This window comes from Pleurodeles waltl, chromosome 5 (assembly GCF_031143425.1).
Source record: "Pleurodeles waltl isolate 20211129_DDA chromosome 5, aPleWal1.hap1.20221129, whole genome shotgun sequence".
NCBI lineage: Eukaryota > Metazoa > Chordata > Amphibia > Caudata > Salamandridae > Pleurodeles > Pleurodeles waltl.
Genome location: NC_090444.1, coordinates 1100381064 through 1100403634, shown reverse-complemented (window position 1 = coordinate 1100403634; position 22571 = coordinate 1100381064). Strand labels below are relative to the sequence as shown.

The window sequence follows — 22571 nt, the reverse complement described above, 5'->3', positions numbered from 1 at the left end:
TGTATGCATCTCGTTTTCTTTTAAGGAAAACGGGCTGCATTACAAAAAAAAAACGGCTTTATTTAAAAGTAGTCACAGACATGGTGGTCTGCTCTCTCCAGCAGGCCACCATCCCTGTGAGTGGCGCCACTCAGAAGGGGGTCGCAAATTGCGACCCACCTCATTAATATTAATGAGGTGGGCCTTTGCGACCCCGTTGCGAGTCACAGATGGTATCAGGGACACCATCCTACATTCTGGATTGCGACTCGTAAATTGCAAGTCGGTCTGACTCGCAATTTGCGAGTCGCAATCCAGATTTTTCCTACATCTGGCCCTTAATTCTTTATTCCCAGTTAGCTTTCTATAAAATCGCTGGGGAGAAAAGAATAACACTACAGTGCAGTATCAGCATTTCTCCCATGCCCTGTGAACAACTGCCATTGAACCGTTAACCCCATCTCACTATCCATAGTTTGTCAGCTTTTCCATATACTCTTTGGCCTTAATTTCTGATGAAAAGACCTGCACAGTACCCTATGTACACAATCTTTAGGCGGGCAGGGTTCAGTAAATATGCTTCTGCCCCTCTCTCCTGAAAGGGATTAATTATTTGCCTCAGTCACCAACGCCTTTCGACGGTAGCGTGACCGTAATCAGGATGAGTACATAAGGAGACACCCTCAAAATTAATCTTTGAGTGAGGGCTGGCCTTCTCAAAAACCGTCTGCTGTAGTAAATAATTACCAAAATAAACAATGACAGCCCTGGATGGTGGCTGATTATCCGTGGATTAATCTCTTTGCTTTTTCCAGAGAAGCAGAAACCGATGGGCTCTCTGTATCTCCTGCTCCCAATCCCAGCCTTCTAATTCAGGAAAGGTGCCTCTAAATAACTTATTAATATAAGTCCACGTCTTGGCCTTCCACCCCTTCTTCAATCCCTAGTATCCGTATATTATTACAGCGTTGCCAATTTTCAAAATCTTCCATCTTCCACTAAATGTCTGTGATCTGTGATTCATGCATGGCTGATTGTTGCACAACAGCACCAACATCAGATTCTAGCACACTGGTGCGAGTCCCCATTGCGGTGGTACATTTTCCGATCTCTGAGCAGGTCTTTGCAATCCTTCTTACTGAAACTTGGAGCTGCTTGCTAGCAACCCTAGCCTTCCTGCTATCGCTCTGAGTCTGCTTATGTTGTAGCATCATTGTCTGGTAGATAAGATTCAGGGAAGGGGGTTCTAGGGATTCTGCAGGTCCAAAGGGGCGATCAGTAGAGCCTGAGAGAGGATCATCTGGGTTATTGTGAAGTTGCTGGGTCGCTGTATAATCCCATTACATCCCTCTTGTCCCCCTTGTGGGCTTTTTCTTCTTCTTCCCCACTTTCCCAAAGCCAGCCTTTTTAGTCTTTTTTTTTTTCTTTCAGTCTCACTTAATCCCGTCATGGAGGTGGTAAAGCTACTGTTGGAATCCGGTTCTGATGAAGAGCTGGGGTCATCTACATCCCTGGATTGATCTGATAATGAAAAAAAGTTATCCGCAGCCTTGCCCTGTTCAGGATCCATTCCTTTAAGCAATCTGGTGCCGGTGGTAGCTTCATTAATACCACCATGTATCCTGAAGTCTTTGCCATCGTACAACTGTACAGAGGCTACCTTGCTTTTATAGCTTGTGCCCTCTATACTCCGAAGTGCAGGTGTGCTTTCACTTAGAGCATGAACATGTGCATGGGGGGTTCGGTTCTCTCCTTCTTTGGTCACTGCTGGTGTAGTCACTAAGGGGCATATTTATACTCTGTTTGCGCCGGAATTGCGTCGTTTTTTTTACGCAAATCCGACACAAAGCTAACTCCATATTTATACTTTGGCGTTAGACCCATCTAGCGCCAAAGATCTTGGAGTTAGCGTCATTTTTTAGCGTGGACACCTACCTTGCGTTAATGATATGCAAGGTAGGCGATCCCGTCTAAAAAATTACTCCAAGGCATGTGCGCTTTATTTAAACTCCTGTGCAAAAATGGCGCACGGGAGTGGGCGGGTCAAAAAAAATGACTTCCAGCCGCTTTTGCGTCATTTTTTAGCGCCTGGTCAGGGCAGGCATTAAGGGACCTGTGGGCTCGGAAGGAGCCCAGAGGGGCCCTCCCATGCCCCCAGGGACACCCCCTGCCACCCTTGCCCACCCCAGGAGGATGCCCAAGGATGGAGGGACCCATCCCAGGGAACTTAAGGTAAGTTCAGGTAAGTTTTTTTTTTTTTTTTTTGTGGCATAGGGGGGCCTGATTTGTGCCCCCCTACATGCCACTATGCCCAATGACCATGCCCAGGGGACAGAAGTCCCCTGGGCATGGCCATTGGGCAAGAGGGCATGACTCCTGTCTTTGCTAAGACAGGAGTCATGTCAATGGAGGATTGGAGTCCAAAAAAATGGCGCAAATCGGGTTGAGGCAGATTTTTTGCCTCAGACCGACTTGCCCGATTTTTTGACGCCCAAGCTCCATTTTCCCCTACGCCGGCGCTGCCTGGTGTGGGTCATTTTTTTTGACGCACACCAGTAATCTCCGCCGGCTAACGTCATTCCATAAATAAGGCGCCCGCATGGCGCTTTGGAATGGCGTTAGCCGGCGTTAACATTTTTGACGCACAACTGCGTTGGCGCAGTTGTGCGTCAAAAAGTATAAATATGGCCCTAAATTAGGTTTTGGGATTAAATCACATGCACCAGCAGATAGTCTTCTAGGACTGTAAACGTGTTATAACAAGTATTAACACTAACCTGAGAAGTGCTGGTGAGAAGGGCTGGCACACCTACATCCGCAGAAACTCCTGCTACAGGGTTAGTTTCATCTGCTTCCAAAAGTTCCAACGACCGAACCCCCTGTAAAGATGTAGTCGAGCTGAGCGTCCCCTTTTGAGCAGAAAAGTCCCAAAAAGGTTCTCATAACCCATGCTTTTAGGGACAGACTAGTGTGTGTGTGTGACAGAGGGAGAGAGTGAGATAAAGATGACTCCAGCATAGAACTGCCCCTATTTATGAATGGTTTGAGAGTAGAACCTCCAAAGTTTAAACCGAGGCAGTGGTCTGTCTGGTCCTGAATACATGTCCCAGCTCTTTGAGTAGGTCTTTCTCCATGAGTTTGAAAATGAATACCGGCTTGTGGCCTTTCTTCTCCTGTCCTTATAGAAGGCCTCAACACCACGTCTCTCTTCACCTCCTCCCAGGCCCACTATTTGTGACCCACCAACCGCAAACCTGCTGTCTCTGAGTCAATGAGAATTTCTCCTATCGTGGTGCATTTAGCTCTCCGTGTTCGATCTTTGTCAAACACAAGACACAGAATTGAAATAAAACGTAATGCGGTCAGCATTTTTATCGCTTATGTGTATTGCCGTTTATTTTCATATACATTTTGTACGATTACCCTGCACAACTTTTATTTGGCATAACTGTACACTTTTAACAACATAGACAGACGTTTCCTTTTTTTTATACAGGTAATTATTGGCCCTTTAAAATAACCATTGGGATGACTGAACTTCGATTGTCAGTATTCCTTCCTTCCTTAATAGCTCTCTGCTTATCCCCACAGTTGCATTTTTCTCGCCTTTCCGAATTGCATATGATGCCGGTGCAGGAGTACAAACCCAAGGACAGGGTAAGTTTCCCAGAACTGAGCATTGTCCTTAGTGGGGGATCTCTGGGAAGAGAAAGTTTATTCGAGGCCCCGGCAGTTTAATCCGTCTGGGAGAGGAGCAAGGTGTCGGGGAATCAAAGTGAAATTCAAGACAGAGGCAGGCCGGGGCTTGGGAGGGGGTGGGCTGAGTGGTGAGAGGAAGAGGGGAGATGGGGGAGGGCAGGGGGCACGCCTGTTTCTCATGGTAATAGTAATGAAGTTGGGCACGGAGGCCCGGACAATGGTGCGTGTTACTGTACTATAATAAAACGGCTTCCTGCCACCAGGAGTCACGGCGCACGTTTACAAGGCCTGATTAGCGAACTACAAAGCCAAGTTGGCGCTGTCATTTATTGAGGTGTTTACAGTAAGTAACACTGCGTCAGTGCTTCACACGATCAGCCATGATCTCTGCAGGACAAGACTCATCCATTTTTAGTAGCTAGAAGGATTTAGAAATTTATTGTACGCCAACTCAGAGTCGTGGGGAAAAAGATGGAAGGGTCACAATTTTATCTCCCTCACAATGTCATTATGTGCCCTTTTTGGGTCTCGGCTAGGCAGCGCTGTCTTCAAGACGATTGTAATCTTACAGTGGGTTTAGACTCAGAGCCTGCCCATTGCTTTCAATTTGTTGGCTTGCGTGGAACTTGTCTTCGCAGCCTTGTAATGGGTCACTGCATCGCTAGCATTATTTCGGATCCTGGCTGTGCAGTAGAGACCAAGCACTGATTGGACTGAATCAGTGCCCGTCCGCTGCTTGAGGTACCTCTTTTTTTAAACTTCTAGGGCACTGCAATCAAGTGTGTGACTGGCAAAAACGTGGCAAGCAACACAAGCACAATTACAAAGTTTTATTTACTACAGTTAAATGGTTTATTTTGCACGTCTTCTTTTACCACTTCGCACTCATGTTTGGTTTTGGTTTTGCTCGTGGACGCTGTTCTAAAAAGATGATGATTATATTGTTCTAAATATCGCAAAGTGCAATTGTTTCTTCCTTATGTACAATTTCAGAAATTATGCTTTAACACATATTTGTGCAGTACACTCCACTCCAATCCAATCCACCCCACCTCACCCACAGCAATCAACACACTCAATCCAATCCACTCCAGACCAATCCACCCCACTGTAATCCAAACCACACACCCTAATCCACTCCGATCCTCCCAACCCACTCCACTCAAATCTGCCCCATTGTTCGACTCCAGTCTGCCCCACTCCAGTCTGCACCTTTCCAATCCAAAACAATAGGCCACACTCCAATCTGCCCCACTCAAGTCCAAATTAGTCTGCCCCACTCCAGTCCAAAACAATCTGCCGCACTCCAATCCAAAACAATCTGCCCACTCCAGTCAAAAACATTCTGCCCCACTACACTCCAAAACAATCTACCCCCACTCCAATCCTAAATGATCTGCCCCACTCCAATAAAAGTCACCTGCACCACTCCAATCCAAAACAATCTGCCCCACTCCAGTCCAAAACAATCTGCCCCACTCCAATCTCACTCACACCAATCCAAAACAATCTGTCCAATACGCCCCACACCAATCCAAAACAATCTGCCCCACTCCAGTCCACAACAATCTGCCCCACTCCATTGGCCCCAATCCAGTCTGCCCAAATCTAGTCCAAAACAATCTGCTCAACTCCAGTCCAAATCAAGCTTCCTCACTGCAGTCTGCCCCACTCAAATTCAAAACAATCTGCCCCTCTCCAATCCAAAATATTCTGCCCCATTTCCAATCTACCCCATTCCTATGCAGAACAATCTGCCCAACTCAAGTCCACTCCACTCCAATCTGACCCACTCAAATCTAAAACAAATCTGCTCCACTCCAATCTACCCTGTTCCAATTTGCCCCACTCCAATCCGCCTTCTCCAATCCACCCCACTCCAATCTACCACACTTCAATCCACCCCACTCTAATGCAGTCCACCTCACCCCAGTCCAATCTACCACACTGCACCCCAACCGACTCCATTCCAATCCAATTCACCGCAATCTACCCACTTCAATCCAAAACAATCTGCCCCACTCCAAAACAATCGGCCCCATTCAATCCCCCAAATCGTCCCCACTCCAATCCAGAAACAATCTGCCCTACCCCAATCCCTACCATTCCACTCCATAACAATCTGCCCCATCACAATCCAAAACAGTCTGCCCTACTCAAATCCAAAACAATCTGCTCCACTCCATAACAATCTGCCCCACTCCAATCCAAAATATTTTGCCCCACTCCAATCCGCCCACTCCAATCCAACCACTCCAATCTGCCCCACTCCAATGCAAAACAATCTGCCCAACTCCAGTCCGCTCCACTTCAATCTGACTTACTTGAATCCAAAACAATCTGCCCCACACCAATCTGTCCTGCTCCAATCTGCCCCACTCCAATCCGTCCCACTCCAATCTACCACACTCCAATCCACCCTACTCTAATTCAGTCCACCTTTCCCCAATCCAATCTACACCACTACACACCAGTCCACTCCAATACAATCCACCACAATCTACCCCACTTCAATCCAGAAAAATATGCACCCCCTACAATCCAAAACAATGTGCCCCACTCCAGTCCAATACAATCTGCTCCACTCCGAAACAATCTGCCCCACTCCAAAACAATCTGTCCTGCTCAATCCCAAAAATCTGCCCCACTCCAATCTAAAACAATCTGCATCATTCCAATCCTAAACATTCTGCCCCACTCCAATCCCACCCACCCCACTCAAATCCAATCTAACCCACCCCACTCCAATCCATTCCACCTCACTCCAATCCAATCCATCACAATCCACCCCACTCTGATTCAATCCACCCACTACAGACCCACCCACTCCAGTCCATTCCATCCCACACCAATCCAGCCACCCCACCCCACTCCAAACCACCCCATTCCAATCCAACCCACCCTACTCAAATCCAACCCACCACAGTACAGTACAACCCATCCACTCCAATCCATTCCACCCCAATGCAATGTACCCCACTCCAGTCCAAACCACTGTAACCTAATCCACCCACTCCAATCCACCCACCCCTCTCCAATCCATCCCATTCAAACATAATTCACCTTAATCCACACCACAACAATCCAATCCAGTCTACCTTAATCCATCCCACTCCAATCCAATCCACCCCATGCCAAACTATCTTAATCCAACCCACTCTAGTCCAATAAATCCCACACCAATCCGATTCACCCCACTCTTACGCACCCCACTCCAATCCACCACACTCCAAAAAGTCCACCTGTCTCCATTCCAATCCACCCACTTCTATCCAAGTCACCCCACTCTACTTCAGTCCGATCCACCACATTCCACCCCACTCAAATCCAGTCCAACCCATCTTAATCCAATCTACCCCACTCAATCCAGTTCACCCCACTCAAATCCACCACAATGCAATCCACACCACTCCAATCCAATCTACCTAAATCCAACCCACTGCACTCCAATCCAATCCACCCCACTCCAGTCCACCCATCTAATTCACCCCACTCCAATTCTCCCCACTGCACTCCAGTCCATTCTACTCCACTCCAATCTACCCCACTCCACTTCAATCCAATCTACTCCAGATTCACCCAACTTTACCCAACCCCTCTCCACTCCACCCCAGTTCAGTCAACCCCACTCCAATCCAATCCACCTTACTCCAGTCCAGACCTTCCCACTCCGGTCCAACCCGCACCACTCTAGTCCAATCCACCCAGCCCAGTTCACCCTTATCCAATCAAATTAAATTCAGTCCACCCACTCCAATCCAATAAATCCAATCCACACATTCCAGTTCAATCTAATCCACCCCACACAACCCCATTCCAAACCACCCCACTCCAAACCACCCCACGCCACTCACCCAACTCCAGTCCTATCATTCCAGTTCAATCCACCCATTCAGATTTATTCTAATCTACCCCACTCCAATCCACCTCAATCCAATCCACCTCACCTCTTTTGAATCCACCCCACTCCAATCCACCCCTGTCCTCTCAAGCAACCTCACTCCATCCCAATCAAATCCACCCCACTCTACTTCAATCCAATGAGGACACTGCCTCAATTCACTCCAACCCACTCCAACCTATTCCACCCCACTCCACTTCACTCTACACCACTCCACTTTCAGCCCCTGAACCACTAAATTCTACTTCCCTTTACTCAACTCTTCGACACTGCACTCGCCCTACTCCACTCTAGGACACTGCACTCCAACAAATCCACCCTGCAACTACTCCCCCTCCACTCTATGACACTCCACGCCCATAACTTTTAGCCATGCTGAACAGAAACCGCACTGTTGTAGAACATGGCAAAACACATTGCCAAGCCAAACACTCTTGAATAGGCGAGACATATTGACTTTGCCTTTGATTGATCCAATAAGTGCATCCTGTTCTTAGGAGGGAGGGTGACCAGTTTTTGAAAAAAAAAAAAACAGGACATTTAACAAACAGAAGGACAACAATTGTACATCAACCAATGTGCATGGAAGGACTTTAATGACAGGGCTCACCAACAAAGAAATACAGACAACCCGGATATGTGCTAAATCTGCCAGAACAGCTAGTGAAAAAACAGGATTGTCCCACCAAATCCAGGACACCTGGGCACCCTATAAGGAAGTCTCTTCCTAGTTTCTATTTGTTGATTACATTGTCAGCTGATAGTGACTGCTGTAATTGATTTGTTTTCTGTTTTTGCTGAAAACGTTTATCTTTACAGGTGCTGTCATTATAGTCTCATTAGTGAGATACATCTTCACCTCCTAACATAAACCACACAACCAAGAGACAAAATAAAAATTGCATAAAAATAAAGGCTCCTAAAATATAATAAACACTTTCAAGGAATAACTAAGACAAATAAGCACATAATTATCTTTCAGTCCTTACTGACATGTTCCGGGTGGTGTTCCTACTGCTGAATCTCCCCTTTTGCATGTGTCTTGTCATATTTTCATGCTTCCTCTTAAAATAATAGGAGTGGCATAGAAAATACACCCACGTATTCAAGGATAGGATCATTTAGTCTTCACAGCCAAGTCCTCTTGCAGGGTGTATTTTTCGGAGGGTTTGTCTGTTGGCAAGTGGTGAGAGTAAGAATAGGAGTATGTCAGGGTGCATGCTTGTAGTGCATTCACATGTGCTCCAGAGGCTGTAGAGCACTGAAAGATGCAAACTTTTCAACATATGAAACACTAGAGGGAGAACATTTTACGGTCCAAAGTCCATTTGCTTTGCACCTGTCTTCCAGAAACTCATAGGAGAGAGTCCAAACATCTGAAACTCCAAAGGGGGCTCACAGGCTTAATTTGTAATAGAATGAGTGCTGGTGCCCAAAGGTATGCTTAGGAAACCTTGAATGGTAATTTTAAACATCAGTGCACTGAATGGCTGCGCAGTCTTGATTCAACCTCATTGATCTTCCAGTGACTACCCAGTGCTTAATTTTGAAAGAAAGAATGCTGGTCCCCGAGGTTCAGCAGCCCATGGCCCGTGCAATTAAATGTCACCATGCCAAATACCAACACTGTGTGGCTTTAACTTCACCTCTTGCTTCCTTAATCACTACTAGACACTCCCTGTCTCTTTCTCTCTTTTTTGCATGTTCCTGCTTTCTTCCCTTGTGACGGTTTTCCATCTTTCTCTTCCTCCATCTCCCCATTTGTTTTTCCCTCTTATTTTCGGTATACGTCTGATATGGTAAACATAAGTGCCAGTCCCCAAAATTAAGTGCTGGTGGCTCCCACTGCAACCACCATCTCAAATTAAGCACTGGTGACCCGGTTTATGACACTTTTGCAACGTGGTGCAAGAGCAACGCAAACTTTCACTCAAATCTTTTAAGCCACCCAAAGCCACTTTGTGTGGCTCTGAGTGGCTTCAAAAATCTGGAGTAACGCAATGCATCACAAATACCTACATTGCATAACTCTGCCCTGGAAAGGAGTTCCATGGGGTTGCGTGGATGTTCCCATGTAACTCCCATGGATTTTGACGCACCCCCAGATTTGCAAGATCTTGTAAGCCTGAAGATGCGCTAAAATCTTACGTCTCCCCAGGGGAGGCGTAACGAGGAAAAATACCTCTATTTCTCCTTTATTCTTCCTATATCTATGTAATTGTAATTGTAATTGTAATCGTATTTATATAGCGCTTACTACCCCTGACGAGGCGTCGAAGCGCTTTTCGATGAGTAGCACGCTACTCCGGTACCCAACAAGAATTAGTGATGGATTAGTATAATTTAATAAGGAGTACAGTTTTAGTATTATTATGAGTTAATTTGAGTTGCGGATATGAGAGTTTGTTAGTTAGATTGACTGGAGTAATGAAGGGGTGGAGGAGGAAAGAAATCCAGAAGTGTTAATTGGGAGTTTATCCTTCATTTGCTCAATCCAAAGGCTTGAGATGAATAAAAGGGGGGCGGAGGGGAAAGAGGATGTGGAAGGGTTAGGGAGAGCATAGTAGCAGGGTGAGATGAATGCAGGAGAATTTAGTAGGGTTGTGTGGGAGGTCACAGAGGTAGAGTGAGGTTTGGTGAGTTAGATGTGGGGGTGGAGGGATGAGCTTAGGCAGAGATATTTAGGAGATGGAAGTGGTCGAAGGGATTTGGGATGAGTCCGAGTGAGAATGGAGGATAGTTTGATAGAGACATGACATAAGAGCGATGAGTAGATAAGTGTGATAAAAAGAGAGCAGAAATTCATAGAAACATGCCAGGCACAGAAACAACATATACACATATATATATATATATTTATACACACACACACACATGACTATACACACACATCTGCACATACAATACATAATTAGAAACATGGGTAAAAAATACTTAGTCGTCCATCCATCATCCTGGTAAAAAGGCGGGAACTCCCCCACCTACCTCGAGGGTGGACGGGGCGTGGCCCAGCGGGCGGAGCCCACAGGTGCTCCACAAAGGGAGAAACCCTCCACTCTGTGTCTCCAGCAGAGGAAGACAGAAACCGCGCGTCCCAGTCAGACACAGACCACGCTCCAGCACATCATCAGCTCACCTCCAGGAAGGATTCCAGATCCCCTCCGCCATGGGATCTCTGAGCGCACAGCCCCGCCCCGCCCCGCCCCATCCCTGCTAAGCCCAAGAGCCAGGGTGGGCCGTCCTTTCCAGAAGGTGAGCTTCAACCGCGGCATCTGCCGCGTCCACATTGTACACTAGGGTACGTGATGGGCCACGGGGGCAAAACGTCTTCAGCAACCTTGTGTGCCCCCGGCAATGTCATTGCCATTAGTGCGTCCCCACGGAGATGTCCTCGCGCCCCTGCGCATCAACGACGCACCACGCGAGTCGGCGGCAAACGCAGTGGGGTCGCCTTGGAAAGCTGTCCATCATTCTGGCAAGAGGTGGGAATTCCCCTACCTATTTCGAGGGTTGACGGGGCGTGGCTCAGCGGGCGGAGCTTACAGGTGCTTCATAAAGGGGGAACCTTCTACTCTGTGTCTCCAGGAGAGGAAGATAGAAACCGCGCGTCACAGTCAGATACAGATTATGCTCCAGTACATCATCAGTTCACCTCCAGGAAGGATTCTGGATCTTCCTCTGCTATGGGATCTCTGAGCGCACAGCCTTGCTTTATCTTTGCCAAGCCCGCGAGTTAGGGTGGCTTGTCCTTTCCAGAAGCTGAGCTTCGACTGCGGCACCTGCTACGTTTATATTGGTAAGTGCTTCCTTTGAGGTTTAGTTTCTGTAAAAATGAGCATCGTGGCCTACACAACCGGAGTATTTTCTACGAGTATGTCAGTAAGCGTTACCTGGCATGTTTTATATACCCTGTTTATATTGTACAATAGGGGTACGTGATGGGCCACGGGGTAAACGTCTCCAGCAACCTTGTGTGCCTTTGGCAATGTTATTGTTACTAGTGCGTCTTTGTGGAGATGTCCTCGTGCTTCTGCGCATCAACAACACACCACCGGAATCGGCGGTAAAACGCAGTGGGGTCGTTTTGGAAAGCTGTCCGTCATCCTGGCAAGAGGCGGGAATTCCCTACCTACTTCGAGGGTGGACGGGGCGTGGCTCAGCGGGCGGAGCTTACAGGTGCTTCACAAAGGGAGAACCTTCTACTCTGTGCCTCCAGGAGAGGAAGATAGAACCCGCGCGTCACAGTCAGATACAGATTACGCTCTAGTACATCATCAGTTCACCTCCAGGAAGGATTCTGGATCTTTTTTTGCTATGGGATCTCTGAGCGCACAGCCCTGCTTTATCTTTGCCAAGCCCGAGAGTTAGGGTGGCTTGTCCTTTCCAGAAGCTGAGCTTCAACTGGGGCACCTGCTACGTTTATATTGGTAAGTGTTTCCTGTTGAGGTTTAGTTTCTGTAAAAATGAGCATCGTGACCGAACCAACCGGAGTATTTTCTACGAGTATGTCAGTAAGCGTTACCTAGCATGTTTTATACGCCCCGTTTATATTGTACACTAGGGGTACCTGACGGGCCACGGGGTAAACGTCTCCAGCAACCTTGTGTGCCTTTGGCAATGTTATTGTTACTAGTGTGTCTCTGTAGAGATGTCCTCGTGCTTCTGTGCATCAACAACGCACCACCGGAATCGGCGGTAAACGCAGTGGGGTCGTTTTGGAAAGCTGTCCGTCATCCTGGTAAAAAGCGGGAATTCCTTTACCTACATTCGAGGGTGGACGGGGCGTGGCTCAGCGGGCGGAGCTTACAGGTGCTTCATAAAGGGAGACCTTCTACTCTGTGTCTCCAGGAGAGGAAGATAGAACCCGCGCGTCACAGTCAGATACAGATTACGCTCTAGTACATCATCAGTTCACCTCCAGGAAGGATTCTGGATCTTTTTTGCTATGGGATCTCTGAGCGCACAGCCTTGCTTTATCTTTGCCAAGCCCGAGAGTTAGGGTGGCTTGTCCTTTCCAGAAGCTGAGCTTCAACTGGGGCACCTGCTACGTTTATATTGGTAAGTGTTTCCTGTTGAGGTTTAGTTTCTGTAAAAATGAGCATCGTGACCGAACCAACCGGAGTATTTTCTACGAGTATGTCAGTAAGCGTTACCTAGCATGTTTTATACGCCCCGTTTATATTGTACACTAGGGGTACCTGATGGGCCACGGGGTAAACGTCTCCAGCAACCTTGTGTGCCTTTGGCAATGTTATTGTTACTAGTGTGTCTCTGTGGGGATGTCCTCGTGCTTCTGTGCATCAACAACGCACCACCGGAATCGGCGGTAAACGCAGTGGGGTCGTTTTGGAAAGCTGTCCGTCATCCTGGTAAAAAGCGGGAATTCCTTTACCTACATTCGAGGGTGGACGGGGCGTGGCTCAGCGGGCGGAGCTTACAGGTGCTTCATAAAGGGAGAACCTTCTACTCTGTGTCTCCAGGAGAGGAAGATAGAACCCGCGCGTCACAGTCAGATACAGATTACGCTCTAGTACATCATCAGTTCACCTCCAGGAAGGATTCTGGATCTTTTTTGCTATGGGATCTCTGAGCGCACAGCCTTGCTTTATCTTTGCCAAGCCCGAGAGTTAGGGTGGCTTGTCCTTTCCAGAAGCTGAGCTTCAACTGGGGCACCTGCTACGTTTATATTGGTAAGTGTTTCCTGTTGAGGTTTAGTTTCTGTAAAAATGAGCATCGTGACCGAACCAACCGGAGTATTTTCTACGAGTATGTCAGTAAGCGTTACCTAGCATGTTTTATACGCCCCGTTTATATTGTACACTAGGGGTACCTGATGGGCCACGGGGTAAACGTCTCCAGCAACCTTGTGTGCCTTTGGCAATGTTATTGTTACTAGTGTGTCTCTGTGGAGATGTCCTCGTGCTTCTGTGCATCAACAACGCACCACCGGAATCGGCGGTAAACGCAGTGGGGTCGTTTTGGAAAGCTGTCCGTCATCCTGGTAAAAAGCGGGAATTCCTTTACCTACATTCGAGGGTGGACGGGGCGTGGCTCAGCGGGCGGAGCTTACAGGTGCTTCATAAAGGGAGACCTTCTACTCTGTCTCTCCAGGAGAGGAAGATAGAACCCGCGCGTCACAGTCAGATACAGATTACGCTCTAGTACATCATCAGTTCACCTCCAGGAAGGATTCTGGATCTTTTTTGCTATGGGATCTCTGAGCGCACAGCCTTGCTTTATCTTTGCCAAGCCCGAGAGTTAGGGTGGCTTGTCCTTTCCAGAAGCTGAGCTTCAACTGGGGCACCTGCTACGTTTATATTGGTAAGTGTTTCCTGTTGAGGTTTAGTTTCTGTAAAAATGAGCATCGTGACCGAACCAACCGGAGTATTTTCTACGAGTATGTCAGTAAGCGTTACCTAGCATGTTTTATACGCCCCGTTTATATTGTACACTAGGGGTACCTGATGGGCCACGGGGTAAACGTCTCCAGCAACCTTGTGTGCCTTTGTCAATGTTATTATTACTAGTGCGTCTCTGTGGAGATGTCCTCGTGCTTCTGCGCATCAACAACGCACCACCGGAATCGGCGGTAAACGCAGTGGGGTCGTTTTGGAAAGCTGTTCATCATCCTGGTAAAAGGCGGGAATTCCTTTACATACTTCGAGGGTGGACGGGGCGTGGCTCAGCGGGCGGAGCTTACTGGTGCTTCATAAAGGGAGAACCTTCTACTCTGTCTCTCCAGGAGAGGAAGATAGAACCCGCGCGTCACAGTCAGATACAGATTACGCTCTAGTACATCATCAGTTCACCTCCAGGAAGGATTCTGGATCTTTTTTTGCTATGGGATCTCTGAGCGCACAGCCTTGCTTTATCTTTGCCAAGCCCGAGAGTTAGGGTGGCTTGTCCTTTCCAGAAGCTGAGCTTCAACTGGAGCACCTGCTACGTTTATATTGGTAAGTGTTTCCTGTTGAGGTTTAGTTTCTGTAAAAATGAGCATCGTGACCGAACCAACCGGAGTATTTTCTACGAGTATGTCAGTAAGCGTTACCTAGCATGTTTTATACGCCCCGTTTATATTGTACACTAGGGGTACCTGATGGGCCACGGGGTAAAGTCTCCAGCAACCTTGTGTGCCATTGGCAATGTTATTGTTACTAGTGTGTCTCTGTGGAGATGTCCTCGTGCTTCTGTGCATCAACAACGCACCACCGGAATCGGCGGTAAACGCAGTGGGGTCGTTTTGGAAAGCTGTCCGTCATCCTGGTAAAAAGGCGGGAATTCCTTTACCTACTTCGAGGGTGGACGGGGCGTGGCTCAGCGGGCGGAGCTTACAGGTGCTTCATAAAGGGAGAACCTTCTACTCTGTGCCTCCAGGAGAGGAAGATAGAACCCGCGCGTCACAGTCAGATACAGATTACGCTCTAGTACATCATCAGTTCACCTCCAGGAAGGATTCTGGATCTTTTTTTGCTATGGGATCTCTGAGCGCACAGCCTTGCTTTATCTTTGCCAAGCCCGAGAGTTAGGGTGGCTTGTCCTTTCCAGAAGCTGAGCTTCAACTGGGGCACCTGCTACGTTTATATTGGTAAGTGTTTCCTGTTGAGGTTTAGTTTCTGTAAAAATGAGCATCGTGACCGAACCAACCAGAGTATTTTCTACGAGTATGTCAGTAAGCGTTACCTAGCATGTTTTATACGCCCCGTTTATATTGTACACTAGGGGTACCTGATGGGCCATGGGGTAAACGTCTCCAGCAACCTTGTGTGCCTTTGGCAATGTTATTGTTACTAGTGTGTCTCTGTGGAGATGTCCTCGTGCTTCTGTGCATCAACAACGCACCACCGGAATCGGCGGTAAACGCAGTGGGGTCGTTTTGGAAAGCTGTCCGTCATCCTGGTAAAAGGCGGGAATTCCTTTACCTACTTCGAGGGTGGACGGGGCGTGGCTCAGCGGGCGGAGCTTACAGGTGCTTCATAAAGGGAGAACCTTCTACTCTGTGTCTCCAGGAGAGGGAGATAGAACCTGCACGTCACAGTCAGATACAGATTACGCTCTAGTACATCATCAGTTCACCTCCAGGAAGGATTCTAGATCTTTTTCTGCTATGGGATCTCTGGGCGCACAGCCTTGCTTTAGTTTCCAAAGAAACTATAAATCAATAGAAATATACATATAATCTGAAAAAAATAATTATCCCCATAGGCATATGCAGTTCATAGTTGTTTGAAAAAGGTGGTTATGAAGGAAAGAGCCAACTCTTGAGTAGTTTCCTGAAAACAAGAAAGTTATCTGTGGCTCTTATAGTTGGGGGTAATGAATTCCATAGTTTGGCTGCTTGGACGGAGAAGGATGTACCACCTACAGTCTTTTTCTTGTATGGTGGTGTTCTAAGTCGGGGTGCCAGTCTTGAGCGGAGGGTTCTTTGTTGGATGTATTTGGTAATTTTCTTTCTGATGAAAAGCGGTCCTGTTCCATGTGCGCTTCATTCTGCAGCACATATAGAAATAAACCCACCTCAAGGGATTGTTTATGTTCAGGATGGTGCCCCTTCCTGCAAAAAAGCAATCCTGCGTAAAACGCAGGCACCCTTCCACCACGGTGTATGGGTGCCTGCTTTGGCACTCTGCATTGCAGAGGAAGGACAGGAATGTGCTGTATTGTCCTAAATATGGCACATTCCTGCCCTTTCCCAGTGACGCAGCGCAGCAAGATGACTTGCTGGTCTGCACTGCACTGCTTTCCAGTATATATGTCTCTGGGTTTTCAAGACCCTTCTTCACGCTCTGTAGAGGGAAGAAGTGCAAACCTTTAATGGCACATTTTCAACAACCACTTCCCTGAAGAATCAAGGGACCCTCTGTTCAAGAGATGAGCTCCATAAATATCCCTGATAAAATATAACCCATTTCTGCAGCTTTCATAGTGTGAACATGATCTCTAAGTGCTTTACAATACAACCCATATCTCCATTATTGAAATAACTCAATTGAATGGTTCTAGAAGAAAGAGTGAGTTGAGTTCAAAATATGCTGCCAAATCTACAAAGTGCTAAACAATGGCACACCCACCTTAAAAGGTGAACCTTCTAACTATGTCAGGACGCTCAGGATAATGAAGGAGTAAGATCTGTCTCAACTTGGAAATGCCAAAATTCAAATCCTGTCTTGATATGGAATGACCCTTTCTCGTTCCACCACTAGCTCATGGAATGCGTTACCACTTCACCTGAGTACAGCACAGAACATCTTGAGTTTAAGAAAAAGTCTAAAGACTCACCTATTTAGATACTACCTTCAAGGTCAAAGACCCATGATCCCCCAAATGCCTCTGCCCTGACTACCCCACATTATAGGAACTGTTCATAATCCTTAATTTGACCCTGGAAATCTTCTAACGGAGATTGATTCACAGATCGAAGAAGTATACATGCTTCTCTTATGTTTATGGTTTTTAAAAATACGCTTCACCTTCTTCCTATACCCTCTTCCTCCTGTGCAACCCCAATTTCTCCTCTTCCAATTTCCAATATTAAGAATACTCAATCGTAATGGAGACAGAGTATCCTTACTGCCAACATAATGGTCCATCCATCCTTTTACATGTGGGCAGGCCATAGTTTTGGCTACGGTGGTGCTAGGATTCAAACCTGGTTCCACATGTTCCAAGGTCTGCCACTTTAGCCACTATGCACAAATAAGTAAACAAAAGCAAAAACAAATGCTTATCTGATGGAAACTATAAACCTAATCTTCACTATACATAACTGCAACATTGATCAAGATTACCGCTTCTGCCAATGTAGATTGATAAGCATGGATTTGAGGACGCATTTATGGTAAACATACTTAATCTAATACAGAGCAATCAATGTCTAAAAGCGGATGTGTCACTGGACATTTGTGGACAGTCATCCTAAGGAAAGCAAGGTCTGGAAAGAGGTATGGCAGACAATATGGAAGAACAGCTGTGTAACAATGAACCCATTTCTACTTCCTTAGGCAATTATCACCTTTCCAGTCTAATCTTGAGAACTATTTAATCAAAGTAGTATCGGCAAGCAATAATTTGTGATTGCTGATATTTGTTGGATCTGGCCCTTTTTGCAGTCTGGGGTCTCTGAACTCACAATTTAAATTTACATCTTTTGGTTAAGTCCGTTTTTGAATTGTAAGTTTGAAAATGCCACTTTTAGAAACTAGGCATTTTCTTGCTTAACCATTCTGTGCCTCTGCCTGTCTGCTGAATATATATGTCTGGGTCAGGATGACAGTTGGGCTGTTTGTGTATTCTCTCCTGACAGTCACACAAATGGAGGTCATCTGTGTTCTGCATATCCTGATGGACCATCACCAGGCTGATGGGTCTTCCTGAGCTAGAGTGGTGGGAGGAGCTGACACTTGCACCTCAACAGGGCTGTGCCTGTCCTCACACAAAGCAGTCTCCAACCCTTGTGCACTACAAAAACTTCTCTTTGAAGTTAGCCTACTTTAAAGACAGAAATGGATATAAGTACTGGACTTCTGACACCACAAATTTAGAACACTTATTGATGGAAGACATTCTGCTAGGAAGAAGAGCTGGATGCTGTAGTAAGGACTGAAACTCTGCCTGGTGCTTTGCTGTGCTGGCCTGCTGCTGGCCTGGGAGTGAAAGGACTGGACTTGCCTTTCTACTTCCTGCTTTCCAAGGCTCTCTAAGTGCTTTAACTGAGCTCATCTCCTGTTAAGAAGCATCAGAGCCATCAAAGACTTCATCTGGCAGCACCTGGGCTCTCTTGCTGAGAGTCCTGGCTTGCCAAGTGGTGCTAAATCCAGTTCCTAGGCCTTTGGAAGTGAGCTCTGATGCAACCAAAAAGAAACTGAGCACATCGACTCCAGAGCGACTTTGGAACCAGCGCCACTCTCCGACTCCATGCCGCTGTCTGCACAGGAGCTGTGGTCCCCGCTGAGTGCAATGTCGGTGGCCTGCAATACAGGCCCGATGCTGCCACAGTGCCTCTAAATTCACGCCACAGGATGAATCCAGTGTGGCGTGTCACCAACGTTCATGACATCTGACTCTACCGCAGCACCTGTGGCCCCGTGGTGTGATCATGACACCGCAAAGTCGATGCCTCGCATTTTGACCTGCTGGATTCATTGACCCGCCTTGTTGTAAGGAACCGCCACCTCACCACCGATGCCGCATCAACTCCCTGCAACCGTAAGGAACCAACACCTCATCTCCCCTGCCTAGCAGTAAGGAACCAACGCCTCATCTCCCAGTAGCAGTAAAGAACCGATGCTGCATCGGCTCCAGCAACGCCTCATGTCCCCAACTCTGTGCAGCATCTTTGTTTCCTCATTGCTTTCCAAGGTACTGTACATAAGATCCATGAGACTCCGTGACCGGCCCACACTCCTTCATGAGTGGCATCGGGCTGTTGGAAGCAACTCCGATAGTCCCAGGTGGAACTATTGTGTTATACTAAGATTTCATCTTAAAAAAATCATTACTTTACTTGTGTGTGTTGGATGTTTGTCATTTTGGTCTTGTTTTACTCAGATAAATATTATCTATATTTCTAAACTGGTGTGGAGTACTTTGTGGTGTTTTCACTGTGTTGCTGTGTGTGTGTGTAGAAATACCTTACACATTGCCTCTGAGATATGCTTGACTGCTCGTGCCAAGCTACCAATGGGGTGAGCAGGGGTTATCTTAGCTGTGTGGCTCCCTTATCCTGAATAAAGTGAGGGTCCCTACTTGAACAGGGTGCAAACCACTGCCAACTAGAGATCTTATTTCTAACATTGGTGGTCAGCGGTGAGGATAGGACTTGTATTTGTACTTTACATACAGTTATTAGTGTAGACAACTTTCATATTGCAGACCATTACATACCAGCATACAGTTTTTATTTTTCTGTTTTTGCAACACTTGAGTTTTGCCACAGTCTGGTCTCAGTCTGGTGAGCCATCAGCAGTAGCTGCAGATTTCGTGTTTCTGCAGGAGAGGTTGGAGACTTATACGGTGTCTCAGCTCAAAAGGTTTTGTAGGAAGTTCAAATAACCTTTTAAAGGCCTCACTAGGAAGGAGGAGCTGCAAAAGGCACCAAGGGCCTGGTTTGCAGCCAGGAAGCCTGGTGAGCACACAGAGGATGGGAATGATGTGGTTGAAGAGGAGGAACAAAGTCTGCACCTGGGATAGCTGGGGGAACTAGCATCACCTGTGGGGCGGGGTGCCAGCCTGCCTGGTGGAAAAGCTCCCTCCGGAATGGGCAGCATTGTTTCCTCTCCAGGTCTGTCTTCCGAGAAGCTGGAGAATAGGCGGAGAGCCAGGAAGCTAAGGCTGGAGACGAGGAGCTCAGTCTGATGGATCTAGAAGCCAGGAAGGCTGAGTTCAGCTCCGATGGCATGAAGAAAAAGTCCACATACCAGAGACATGGTTTCTAAATAGGGGGTGACATACACCAGTGGGCTCAGGCATATGAGGGAGCTCCAGAGGTGCACAGGGTCCCTGAGGTGGATTGGGGAACTGGCACGGGGAGTCATATTCCTGGTGGTGTTAGGGACACTCTACTGTCTCTAGAAGGGAGTGACAGGGAGAGGTGTACCCCCACTGAGCAAGCCCTGGTTAGGGAATATGGATTCACCCCAGAGGAGGGTAGGTTGAGTTTGAAGGGCAATCAGTTACTGTCTCACCATATGGGGGATGATGGGGTGTACTTTTTCAAGGCTGGTTGGGTGATGGGTAGTATGGTTACCACATATGCAGGTCTGTACAATTTGATTGCTGGAGAGCATATGTCCAGTCACAGTTGTCCAGATCTATGCCATCACCTGGTGGAGTGTGAGTTCTCTTACCCCAGGGAGCTTGCACTGGAGGCAAATTTCAGGGTGAGTGCCAGAGCTTCTGGGATGGCCCTGGGGAGTGTTCCCAAAGAGGATGGCTCAGGTTTTCCCCATAAGAGTGAGGGAGAGGGTTGCATTGACCCAGACAGGTCCCAGTGTAGTAGGAGGGAGAAGGGTCCCACATCCTTTCCAGTAGTAGGAGTTGTTGGAGTGGACAGAGGCCCAGGGTTCTATATCTTCAGCCCCAGTACTTGGATTGCTCTCAGAGAGGGAATAGGCAGGGGACCCTGGTCTGTCCCAGGAGACCATTCACTGGTGGGAGTCCCATAGTGTTAGGAGAATTTGGGAGGGCAGCTGTCTCAAGCGTCCCATCAGTTCTGCTATCTGGCAACACCACTCCAAAGAGGAGGGTGCAGAAGTTCAGGTGGGGGGTGGGTGGGTGGTAGAGAAGAGAGAGTCCCCAGTCAGAGGACCAGTGGGTCAGGGGTTGCCAGCTCTGGGGTCAGAGAACCCCAGGAATGACCCTGGTGATGCCACTTTTGGCTTGGGAGGGCTTGATGCTCTGTCAAATGGACAGGAGTCGGGAGACCTGCACCAGGCAGACCCTAACACAACACATGCAGAATGTGTTTCCATTTGGAGGGTGATTGTACTCCCCTGGAAGTCCTGGCTTTCCAGACATATGCCCAGCCTAAGGGTACAGACACCAGGTAAATATTGGCTATTTTTCTAAAGTGGTGTGGAGTACTTTTGTGGTGTTTTCACTGTGTTGCACTCAGTGTGTATATACAAATACTTTACACGTTCCCTCTTAGATATGCCTGACTGCTCGTGCCAAGCTACCAAGGGGGTGAGCAGGGGTTATCTTAGCTGTGTGGCTCCCTTACCCTGGCTAGAGTGAGGGTCCCTAGTTGGACAGGGTTCAAACCACTGCCAACTAGACACCGATTTCTAACAACATTGATCCAAAAAGTTTTTCAGCATTGTGTTTTTAGTAAAGTAGTATCGCAGTGAGCCAAGCCAGTAACTGGTGCTTGAAAAAACTTGTGTGCAAAGCGAAAATAACTCTTGTCATTATGACCTTCATTGCTTTATTTATACTTTGCTTGTGGAGTGCTCATACACAGATGCTTCAAGCAATTTAGAAAGAAACAACCTTAAAACCTGATAGTGACTTGCAGAAAGACCAAAGAAAACTTATTTTTTTAAAAGCCAGCTTTCACCTGGCATCTAAAACTTAGTAGATTTGTATCTGCCTGCAAACTCAGTGAGAGAGTATCTCCCAGTGTTACCATAGCTATAGAAAAAACATGGTCTCCAAAAGTGTATTAGCCAGAAAGAATTGTGATCCAAGGTGTTGGGCTTTATGGACAATTGTTGGGTTGTTGCGGCCTAAAAGACTACTCAAGATTGAATGGGGAGCCAGTGTAGAGATTGCAGTACAGGTGACATTTGAGGTTTTGTAGCAGTTTTTGTCAGCACTTGTGCTGCAGAATTCTTTGCAAGCTACAGTCAATTTCATATTTTGTCTGGAGATTCAAGATAGGTTGAATTAGTGTAGTCAAGAAGAGGCTGAATAGTAGCGTTCACTACTGGTGAATATAAGGAAGGATCAATCCAGAGGAGAATCTGTTTTAGAAGGTGAACAAGTACGGCCCACATTAACGGTTTGGTTTTCCAGAGACAGGCTGTTGACTTACGGGCAGGAGTTTTTCTGATTCTTCATCATCAGGACTATGAGTTGTGCAGGGCACCGCACACCTTAATTACCAGATGACATAAAGCTTGCACCCTTCATTATTGCAGATGAAACTTTCCAGAATTTAACAGGAGAAAGAGGGGAAATCACATCTAGTCTTTTGATGATTGGGGCACTCAGTGAACGTGCCTATGACTATTTTAAAAGGTAGTGGAATGTGCTTTGGAAGCGGAGGCAGGTCTGTGGTCATGTGCCCTTCATTTACTACAAAGACCAGAACTATAGAAGAAATGTTGGATATATTGCCGATTTAAAAAATTTCCACAACAGTGTCAGTGGTATAAGTTATTTAAAAAAACATACAAAACTGCAGCATTGAGCAGGGATAACCCTTTTTCCAGGGCGGTAGAGAAACATGATTTACAAGGCTCCTGAAAAAACCCACTTTATACGATATTTAGAT

The 22571-nt window shown here is 47.0% G+C and overlaps 1 protein-coding gene across 4 annotated transcripts in view; it reads left to right on the top strand.

Annotated features, from left to right (window-relative positions):
* LOC138296303 (uncharacterized) overlaps nt 1–22571 on the top strand; it is a 619236-nt gene that overhangs the window by 499916 nt on the left and 96749 nt on the right. For 3 of the 4 annotated variants that reach the window (XM_069235314.1, XM_069235317.1, XM_069235315.1), the window contains one exon: nt 3571–3636. The exons of the other annotated variant lie outside the window; for it this stretch is intronic. In XM_069235314.1, coding sequence (XP_069091415.1) covers nt 3571–3636 — 66 coding nt within the window. The remainder of the gene's footprint in view (nt 1–3570; nt 3637–22571) is intronic. 4 annotated transcript variants of the gene reach the window in all.